An 11421-nucleotide genomic window follows, 5' to 3' on the forward strand; every position below is an offset into this window, starting at 1 on the left:
ATTTTTTTTTTTTTTTTTTTGGTGGTGGGGATTCCAGAATCTGAGAATCACCTGAATTGTTTAAATGATTTGCCTGTTACATAAACAATGTAAGAGAATTTGGAGCCAAATGCTTGTTTTAAGGGATCTGTTAGTTCATGCAGACAATATAGTTCAGTACTCATTTGGTAAATGACATGATCTGAATTTACCTGATTTGTTCATTATAAATTTCAAGCATGCTGACATAGACGGAATAAATCCAGTCATGTTTTGCAGAAATTTCATTAAATAATTTATCGAGAGCTCTTGGATTGATCCCCGGGTCAGTCAGGGTACCCTAAAATATAGATTAAAAAAAAGAAAAGATTTATTAGTTCTGCTGGTTAGATATTTGGTGATTGAGGTTTTGACATACTTTTTGTCAACATGTGTCATCAAATACAGTATATTACACTAAACAATGCACGTCATTTTCATACATACAATATCTTAAGTTGCCTGTAAAAAACCCCCACACTTTCTGAATTCCTTTTCGAAGGTCTTCAACACAAAAATAAGCAGAAATAAAACCTAACTTACTTCCATCGTGTAAGTTTTTCCTGATCCAGTTTGGCCGTAAGCCACAATACATACATTGAAGCCATCAATACAGGAGGTAATCAAAGATTCTACTTCTTCAAACAACTGGAATTAAAAATTGCATTTATGATATCAACTTATTGATTAATAGATTGAATTATGCAGATAACACTTTCTCAAAAATGAAGCAATTGCATCAATTTCTCAAAAACCCTAAGATTAATTATAAACATAGTATCCTTGATGACTGTTTCCCTTTAATTGAATGAAATTTGTAAAACCCTCTTCCTGATCTTATGCTAACATTTTACAGGGTTCAGGATGGGGTATTGTCAATTGAATTTACCAAGATTTCTGATGTGGCTAGGTGTAGGCATAGTCGGGTGGTAAGAAGTTTGCTTCCCAACCACAGTTTTGGGTTCAGTCATAGAGCATGACACCTATAGTTCCAAGCTAACCAAAGCCACGAGTGGATTTGGTAGACAAACTGAAAGAAGTGTGTGTGTGTGTGTGTGTGTGCATGCAAATCTCTCCTTGCCTTATCATGACAGTTGTAAACAAGTGTCATTCATGCAAGAAGTGTCAGTTTCCAATTGTCCATGAAAACCTATCTGGTCATCATCATCATCGTTTAACATGTTTTCCATGCTAGCATGGGTTGGACGATACAACTGAGAACCGGATGGTTGCACCAGGCTCCAATCTGATCTGGCAGAGTTTCTACAGCTGGATGCCCTTCCTACCGCCAACCACAGAGTTTAGTGGGTGCTCTTACATACCACTGGCATGAGGGCCAGTCTGGCAGTACTAGTACTGGCAACGGCCACACTCAAAATGGCGTTTTTTACGTGCCACCTGCACAGGAGCTAGTCCAGCGTCACTGGCAATGGCCTCGCTTGAATGTATTCTAACGTGCCACCGGCACAAGTGCCAGTAAGGTGACGCTGGCAATGATAATGCTTGGATGGTGTTGTCAGTGCTACACTGGCACAGGTGCCAGTCATCAAATATGGTTCAATTATGATTTCACTTGCCCCAACAAGTCTTCACAAGCAGAGTTTAGTGTCCGAAGGAGAGTTTGGCATGGGTGTCAGTCGTTGAATCTGGTTCAATTTCGATTGCCTCAACAGGTCTACGCAGAGTGTAATGTCCAATGAAGTAAAAATACGAATAAGTGAGCTGACTACACTCCTGGCAGAGGCCACGGATTATGGTCTCACTTGGCTTGCCGGGTTTTCTCACACACAGCATATTTCCAAAGGTCTCGGTTAGAAGTCATTGCCTTGGTGAAGCCTAATGTTTGCAAGTTGTGCTTCACCACCTCATCCCAAGTCTTCCTGAGTCTACCTCTTCCACAGGTTCCCTCAATCGCTCGGGTGCGGCACTTTTTCAGACAGCTATCCTCACCCATTCTTATTTCTTTATTGCCCACAAAGAGCTAAACAGAGGGCACAAACAAGGACAGACAATCGGATTAAGTTGATTACATCGAACCAGTGTGTAACTGGTACTTAATTGATTGACCCTGAAAGGATGAAAGGCAACGTTGACCTCGACAGAATTTGAACTCGGAATGTAAAGACATGAAATACCACTAAGCATTTCACCTCGCGTGCTGATGTTTCTGCCAGCACACTGCTTTACCACAGTTTTTGTCTACTGAGTTCACTCCCAAGTCTTTGTTTGATCCAGGGTTATCATGTAGAAATTCACCCAAGGTAATACACAGTGGGACTGAACTTGAAACTATGCATTTCGCCCTGCACACTAACGTTTCTGCCAGCTCATCCATTCTTGCCACATGACCATACCAGTGCAATCGTCTTTCTTGCACACCACAACTGATGCTTCTTAGGTCCAACTTTTCTCCCAAGGTACTTACACTGTCGAGTATGCACACTGGGGAAAATATTACCTTACTTCGAAGGGAAGGGAAGGCAACAGGATGGGCATCTGGCCATAAAAAATCTGCCTCCACAAATTTTGTCTTACCTTTGTGAGTATGGAAAAGGTGGACATTAAAAAATTATATCACTCGGGAGGGATGAAAGGAAGCGATTTGGCAGAGACATTGTTGCAGTATTTGTTCCAGATCAGTGTTCAGATTGTGTCGAAGTCAATAAAGTAGCAGTCAAATATTAGATTTATTATACTCTCGTATCATCTATAGTGCAGAATGTAACTTGATAGCATGGAGGTCCTATGCTGAAACCAAGAAGCTTCTAAACTTGCAAGGTGTAAGCTGAAACCTGAAAGGCAAAGTCAGCTGTTTAAAAACTGATTCATTGTTAGTTCTATTGTAAGTTGAAGTGTTATAACCAGGTTGTGCAGTTGTGCAATAAAACTTGACATCAAGAATTTAATAGTTCTCGTTTTTAAATAACTCTTCCACAATCTGGTTCATTTTTAGTACAATTACAGATCAAGTTACTTGCTAGATGTTTACAACGCCAAAATCTAACTTTGGTATACAAAACTTGTTTTACTACAAAAAAAAAGACATAAAATGCAGAAACTACATTTATATGTAGTTCACAGTACAAACTGTGTGTAGAGTTTTATATTTTTGATGTAAAAGTTTGCACTAAGATTGTTCTCAGGCAGCCAAGGGTCAGATGGGGTCAAACTCAATGCACCCTTAGAGTGAGTGAGTATAGAGGTGCAGTTATGAAACACTGACATCAGTCACACCTACAATCTCACTTGGCTTGATGGCCTTCTCAAGCAGGGTATATTGCCAAAATTCTCAGTCACTTGTCACTGCTTCTGTAAGGCCCAAAGTTTGGAGGTGCCAGTTACAAGACATTGGCCACGACTGATTTTACTTGGCTTGATGGGTCAAGCACAGGATATTGCCCAATGTTCAAGGGGTGCTTTTTATATGTCACCAGCACGAGTACCAGTTACACCACACTGACATCAGCCACAACTGTGATTTCACTTGGCTCGATAGGTCTTCTAAAGCATGGTATATTGCCAAAAGGTCTCCGTAACGTGTCTGTGTTCAATAGTCATTTAGTCTTGGATTCATTTTGTTCTAATTTGAATCCTATAAAAAATATTTGCTTTCACAATGAGATATTTCATTACAAAACAGTGATTGAAGTAAACTGATAACTTACCTGAGACTGTGTACAATCTTGAGGAAAAACTAAACTCATTTCAAAATTAAATATTTTCCTTCTCTGTTTTACAAGTACAACATCCTTATTGTTTGGACCAATATACACACAATCTTCATTTGCTCCTTCGATATTTGTGTCTAATGGCCGAATCCGACAAAACACTCGAATATTACCTAATTAAGTAAATATACCTTTGTTTAAAGTACTAAAAAATCTTTTTTTTTTTAAAGATGTATCAACATTTGACAGATCAATGTATCTTTTGAAGTACATGAGGTTAGATTTAACATGTTTAAATTGAAGGTAACTTATCTAGTAAGCTACAATGTTATGTTTAAGTAAACAGATGCAACAAAAAAATGTTAGCAGTAAACTATTTCGATAGAGCAACACAAAATGTGTCAAACTACAATGTTAGGCTTTCATTTGTATGTCTATGGTTGTAGCCTAATGTATACACAGACGGTCCTGTATGAATTTGGATCACATAAATTCACACAGATGAGGTATGGCTAATCCTAAAAAAAAAAAAAGGTTATAAATTTCCATAATGCCCAAATTTAAATTAGTTTGTACAGGGGTGGGCAAAAGTAGATATACAATTGCTTGTGGGTCAAACATTTTCTTGAACTCCCAGAAATAGAGAGGGGGGAAGCAAAAAAAAAGGGCTAATGAACTAGACATCTCCGATAGATCCCTTAGTTGACTAATGAATTAGTTAAAAAAATAGAGAAATAGAAAGATCATTTCACTTGTTAAGCGCCTGTAGACTTAGTTTTGTTCACCCCTGTATATTTTCATTGTACTTTCAATGGAAACTAATACTCTTTGGTACCAATTTCTGCATTCTAATTATGAGCAAAATGTCTTACATGCAAAAGAAAAAAAAATTACAATTTAAAGCATTTCCTCCCATACTGAGATGGGTTGGATGGATGCAGTCCCATAACATCTGAATTCTTCCCAAGACCTAATCCTAAAACTGACCAAACTATAATTTCCAAAATGGTCCTTGCCACAGCCAAGCTAGAGCACCACCATTTGTTTAACTTACAATAATTTCTCATCTAATAGACAGTCTCCATTCCAGTTACATTAACTTAATGCTTCCTCCCTTACATATACACCTTCCTCTCAATACCTTTGAGGCCCTGTTACCATTTCACTCCTCTTGTGTTCAATTTCCCATAAATTAATATTTCCTATTAAACTCCTTACTATTAATCTTATTCTTGAAAAAAAAAAAAAAATGCTCTGCAATCAAACAGTTACATTTATAAGAGCCAATGAACGATCTATGTAGTGAAGCAACAGGCTAGAAATAATAGCCAAATCTACCTCTAATCGTATTCTATCATCTTTAAGAGAAATGCGTGGCCTGAATGCCAGTTATAGGTTTGTTCAATCAGGGATAACCTAGGGCTAAACAGCTTACTTTTAGTCAGTTGAAGTAACAATCTGCTTAATTTAGCCACCTTCATCTAGTAATTATGTTAAAATAAAAACTGACCTGACAGAAACAGCAGCCAAATCTTTCTACAGAATCACACCCAAGTGTCATAACCCTTTTAATACCAACCCGGCTGAAACTGCCTCTGTAGTACAAATATCTTGCTTACATAAGTTTTGAATTAAAATCTTTCAAACCTTAGTCACAATTTATGTTTCTAACACTAGCTTAACTGGTTTACTAAATTCTTTGTTATATATAAAATCAATTGAAAGAAACACAGAACCTCTCAAAATAAATACAGTGACAAAAGGGTTAAAACTCAATAGCTGACAATCCTAGATATAACCAAAAATGAACAAAAGACAAGATCATGAGAATGTTTTGGCCAAACCAACAACTGCTGGTGCTGAAAGAACAAATGAAATTAGAATAGTAAATTCTTTTTTTTTTTTTATTATCTAATATGAATTTAGCAAATTACAAAATAAAGACCCTAAATACTGAAAGGAGTTTTATGCTTATATTAAGTATTAAAAAGAAACAAAAATGCATTTATATGTAAGAAAACTTACCTTTAATCTTCATCAGTTCATTATGATATTTTCTTCTGAGAGCCATTTCTTGATTATATCGAGATATTAATTCAGTATCTGGGTTGTGATGTTTCCTTACCATATTCATAGACTTGCAAAAATTGAAAATATTTTTTCAAAAATAGTATACTTCCTTTCACATTTGTTATAACAAAAACCTTTTTGTACATTATTTACAATTGATGGATATTTGTCCTCATCTTGTTTGCTGTTAACACAACGTTTCAGCTGATATATCCTCCAGCCTTCATCAGGTATCTTAGGGAAATTTCGAATCTGGGTTCTCATTCCTAAGGTATTTTTCAATATTATTATTATTATTCAGGTGGGCATATGGCATAGTGGTCAAGAGCGCAGTTCAATTCCAGGCAGTGACCTGAATAATAACATCGAAAAATACCTTAGGAATGAGAACCCAGGCACAAAATTTCCCCAAGACACCTGGTGAAAGCTGGAGGGTATATCAGCCGAAACGCGTTAACAACAAACAAGATGAGGACATATTCGTCAATTGTAAATAATGTACATAATACCTCATCTCTTAAATATAGAACTGCAAAAGCCTTTTTGCTTCAAATGAAATTACAAAAAACAAACAAAATGCTATAATTACAGGAACTCTTCTACTACAGCCCTGGGCTGACCAATGCCCCCAGTGAATTTGGTTGGCAGAAGGTGTGAAAGTCTTGTGAGCATGCACATGAGTGATACTCCTCTCTTTCCACTGCTTAACAATCAGTGTTGGTTTGTTTGTACTCTAACAGTACTTACTGGTTCAGCAAAAGAAACAGAATAAGTACCAGACTTTAAAAAAAAAAAAACTTCTGTATTAGGTTATTTGTATGACTAAGATTCTCCAAAGCAGTGTCCAGCATAACCGTAGTGTAATGACTGAAAAAAAAAGATAAAAAATAGACAAATTCAGAACTACTCTTCTTTGCCTTATGACATTAAATGATGAAAATGACCGTTTCTTATGTTGACAATCAGTGATAGAAGAAAGATTAGAATGTTTGCAGGTTTTCCTACGGTGATAGAGATTTTCAGCTTAAACATTTGTAAAGTTAGTGGCTGTAGGAATAATTAAAAAGATATTAAAACAGGAGGAAACAATAGATTCGAGAGAGAGTTACTGTTCTCGAGAAAAGACATTTGGTGTTTTGAGCCAAGTCTGGAAGAGGAGACAGTGGAGTTGGGAAGAGAAACAAAGGAGGTGATGAGTCAGCTTAGACAGCAAGCTATAAAAATATCTAGTTCAGAGAAGCAGAAGCCATTTTAGAAGAGAGAATGAAGAAACAGTATGTCTGTGGACTAGTTATTGTTATACCCCTAGGTCAGCATTGACCAAGCAGATAAAAAGCATTCCATCCAAGACAATTCTTTGTTTTCCCTACATGGAATGAGCTCAAGGTCCTTTTACCCAATGCAGGATTAAAATAGATTTGATGTTATTTCTAGCAAATTGAACAATCCCGCAGAGATTCTAATTGCCTCAACCTCTCCTTTTCCAATAGTCAGTAATATGGATTCCTTTTCTATTTGGTCTTGGATGTTTATGTGTGTGTAATCACAACATTATCCCAAATAAACAAGCAATACTTCAGTGTGGGGCTTCAAATTTAGTAAAGGATAAGCAAGTGACTATAACTGAAGCATTTCCTAGCTTTAGAGAAGAGTTTCAATTTTTACAATGCAGTTTTGTGTGTGTGTGTGTGTGTATGTTTGTGTGTGTAAGAACACAAGTGGGTTGAGGCTTTTTTCCATGATGTAATTGATGTGTTTAATAAAAAATGTGTCTGAAACAACTATTGGACTTCAACGCATGTTATTTTACATCATACCAACATTGAATCTAGAACTTACAGTGGACCATGAAACTGCACGTTGGAGTTTGTGATTTTACATATAGATGGTTGGCATTAGGAAGGGCATCCAGCTGTAGAAACTCTGCCAAATTAGACTGGAGCCTGGTGTTGCCATCCGGTTTCACCAGTCCTCAGTCAAATCATCCAACCCATGCTAGCATGGAAAGCGGACGTTAAACGATGATGATGATGTTTACCTTGAGTATAGTGATCTGTCCATGTGCAGGGAAATGGTAGGACAAGTCCATATATACTGCTAATAGACATATGATGTTCTCAATCCTAAACTGATGCCTTATTAAAATACCTTGATTCAAATGGATCATGCAAATTATTTATGCGCACACACACACACACACGCACACAGCTCCAGGTTCAGACCCACTGCATGGCAACTTGGGCACATTTCTATTATAGCCTTAGGCTGACCAAAACCTTGAGTGGATTTGGTAGACAGAAACTGAAAAGCCCATCTGGGTCTCATGGAGGCAAAGTTCCTTTTGAGCAATAGGTCTCATGGAGGCAAAATGGCAGAGTTCCTCTTGAGCTTTGGGCCTGATGGAAGCAAAGTGGCAGAGTTCCATTTGAGAGTTGGGCCTCACAGAGACAATAACTAAGACCTTTGGCATTATGTTGTGCTTGAGAAGCAAACCCATTAAGTCAAGGAAAATCAGTCGTGACAGATACTGGCGTCACAAATTGGCACCTGTGTCAGTGGCATGTAAATGCACCCCAGTATTACACTATTGGAGTGGTTGGCGTTAGGAAGGGCATCCAACTGTAAAAAATTATGCCAAATCAGACTTGAGTCTGGTGTAGCCTTCCAACAGCCAGCCCAGCCATGCCATCTAACCCATGCCAGCATGGACAATGGACGTTAAATGATGGTTGTGTGTGTGTTTGTCTGCACTGCCATTGCTCGACAACTGGTGATGTGCTTATGCCCTAGCATAGGCACAGTCTAAGGACTGAAACAAGGCACCATATAAATATGGCCCTACGGTTTTTTAATGTTTTCACTGTCCAATTTTTCCTGTCTTGGTTTGTGTTTGCCACCTTGGAATCCTGTTTAGTGGGTTAATCCACTACTCAGGAAGAAACTATTCTAAGAGTGCATCCTGCCTTATCTTCGAAATGCCTAGTTTAGAATAGATGCAGCTGATGAAGGAATAATTCCATAAGTGGCTTGTTTGTTTTCCTATGTGTTAGTTCTGTTGTCTGTAAACAAAGTCAGTTTTGTTTTTATGTTCCAGTTCATTTTTCTAACGTCCTGTACCCAAATATGCATCTATATACACATGTAGATATGTACATGCATATGCTTATATATATATATATATATATATATATATGTGTGTGTGGAAAGACTCAGAAAATGAGCTTATACTGAAGGTTACTTTGCCAAGTGTGTACCTACTTCAGTAAGGTACTCACTGCTGTTAATATAAAATGAAAATGAATTTATAAAGTAGCCTTACCTGTTGTTCTATCCCATCACATGTTTGTAGAAATTGTTCAGTACAAAGAGATGCAAGATTATGGTAATTTTCTAACTGATACAAAAACCTTGAAAATAATTCCGGCGAAAGTTTCCCGTTTCCAGAACAGGCATTCTCATTGGTACAAGTCAGTGGAGACTGGACAGAATTTAAATTGCTTTCCAAAATGCGAGGAGATGGCATTTCATCACTTGTTTCTGTTCGAGGACTTTCTAAATTTTCCTCTACAGAAGGAGTCATAGGAGAAGTTGCAGAACTTAAACAATTTTGGTAGTTTACAGTTTGAGAACTACATGCATTGGCTGTGTCATGTGCAGAGAGGTCATTAAAACGGTTCTGAAATTCCAGCTCTGTCTGACAAACTTTGTCATCATATCCAGACACAGCAAGACAACGACATCTCTCGTATGTTAATTCTGTCTGACAAATTTTATCTTCATACTTGGGTAAAACTTTAGCACTAGCCTCTGGATTAGTTAAAATCAGTGTGTCATCTCCTGGTGAATATCCTGCAGTTTCTGTGTTAGTCATCTGTTTGGAATTTTAAGAAAAAAAGAAAAAAATACAAAATTATAAACTTAGTGACAACTTGAATTGTCAGCTTCAAATAAACAAACAAGCAATACACAGATGCATACTCGTTACTCTTTTACTTGATTCAGTCATTTGACTGTGGCCACGCTAGAGCACTGCCTTTAGCCGACCAAATCGACCCCAGGACTTATTCTTTGTAAGCCTAGTACTTATTCTCTCGGTCTCTCTTGCCGAACCACTAAGTTACGGGGACAAACACACCAGCATCGGTTGTCAAGCAATGTTAGGGGGACAAACACAGACACACACACATTTATACGACGGGCTTCTTTCAGTTTCCGCCTCCCAAATCCACTCACAAGGCTTTGGTCGGCCCGAGGCTATAGCAGAAGACACTTACCCAAGATGCCATGCAGTGGAACTGAACCCGGAACCATGCGGCTGGTAAGCAAGCTACTCTATTTCATTTCAATTTGCCATAAAGGCAGTACACAGAGAGTATCTACGGGCTGGACAAAAACATTAAGGAGATGAAATGGATGATTAATATGATGGTATAATGAGAGAAGGCAAAAGCCGCCCGCCGAACTTTGCTTCTCTATAACACTGCTCTTCATAAAATTAAATTTTCACATTGAGGCTATGAACCTCATACATAAGTCATAAATTAGGGCATTTGCCTCTTACAATTTTTCATTACACAATCTGAGACGCTCGTCCTCTTAGGTTTTTTCGCCCGATATAGCCTTCACTTCTCTCAAGCAAAACGATGGGTCTGGGTCAGGCCACTTTTCAACACTGAATTCGCCGAGGGGGAAGGAATTCACCAATGCACTTATGTGCCTACTCGACACGACCTCCGCAGACACCTGCGGAGGCCAGTTCGGATCCTTAGTACAGGTGAGGACTCCCTCTCAAATCCATGCAATAGAGGGTGTTTGAGCTAAATTTGATGATTTTCTTTTTATGCCTCTTTCAAGAAACAGCTTGCTGTATTGATGAATAGTGAACAGCATTGGAGAGCATAAAGATTAAAGTCATAGTTGAGAAAAAAAGTTACTGATATGGACAACTAGAAGTCATCTGAACATTGGAAAAGAGTTGCCTGTATCATGCTTGTTTGTGTTGGGTATCAAAACACCGATAACATGACTGTTCAATACTCTGTGATAATTGGAAAGACTAAGACATGACATTTCAGTTACTATGGAGACAATGAAGCTGTGGCCAGTAGGAAGGGACACAAAAGGCATTCTGACTGTATCCACACACATCTTTGAACAGGGTTTTAGGCTCAATTCAGATAGCTATGTAAAGTTGCTGAAGACTGGGCAAACCCTGGCTGGAGAGGATTGCTGCTGGAAGGCAATATGTGTGGCAGCAGGATTCATCTCCTTGTCATATCTCTAGAAAGAATCAGGTGGTTGTTGGAAATTTTCTACAACATCACCAGACCCAATCTCCGGCCTACTAATTCTCCCCCGATTGTACATGTCTCCCAACACTGCTTGATGAACAGTGTTTGTTTACATCCCAATAACTTAGCAGTTCAGCAAAAGTGACAATAAATACCAGGATTAGTTAAGTTCTAGCATGGTATCTTGGGCAAGTGTCTTGTACTATAGCCTCGGGCCAACCAAAGCCTTGTGAGTGACTTTGGGAGACAGAAACTGAAAGAAGCCCGTCGTATATACGTGTGTGTGTGTAAGTTTGTGTGTCCCCCTAGCATTGCTTGACAACCGATGCTGTAGTGTTTATGTCCCATCACTTAGCAGTTCGGCAAAAGTGACC

The 11421-nt window shown here is 38.2% G+C and overlaps 1 protein-coding gene across 1 annotated transcript in view; it reads right to left on the reverse strand.

Annotated features, from left to right (window-relative positions):
- The window catches only part of LOC106870019 (uncharacterized), a 37708-nt gene that overhangs the window by 9551 nt on the left and 16736 nt on the right, over positions 1-11421 (reverse strand). Inside the window, exons 7-11 of the mRNA XM_014915983.2 lie at positions 9076-9627; positions 5712-5823; positions 3684-3859; positions 562-666; positions 192-319 (exon numbers count right to left, since the gene is read on the reverse strand). Coding sequence (XP_014771469.2) covers positions 192-319; positions 562-666; positions 3684-3859; positions 5712-5823; positions 9076-9627 — 1073 coding nt within the window. The remainder of the gene's footprint in view (positions 1-191; positions 320-561; positions 667-3683; positions 3860-5711; positions 5824-9075; positions 9628-11421) is intronic.

This window comes from Octopus bimaculoides, chromosome 1 (assembly GCF_001194135.2).
Source record: "Octopus bimaculoides isolate UCB-OBI-ISO-001 chromosome 1, ASM119413v2, whole genome shotgun sequence".
Classification (NCBI taxonomy): Eukaryota; Metazoa; Mollusca; class Cephalopoda; order Octopoda; family Octopodidae; genus Octopus; species Octopus bimaculoides.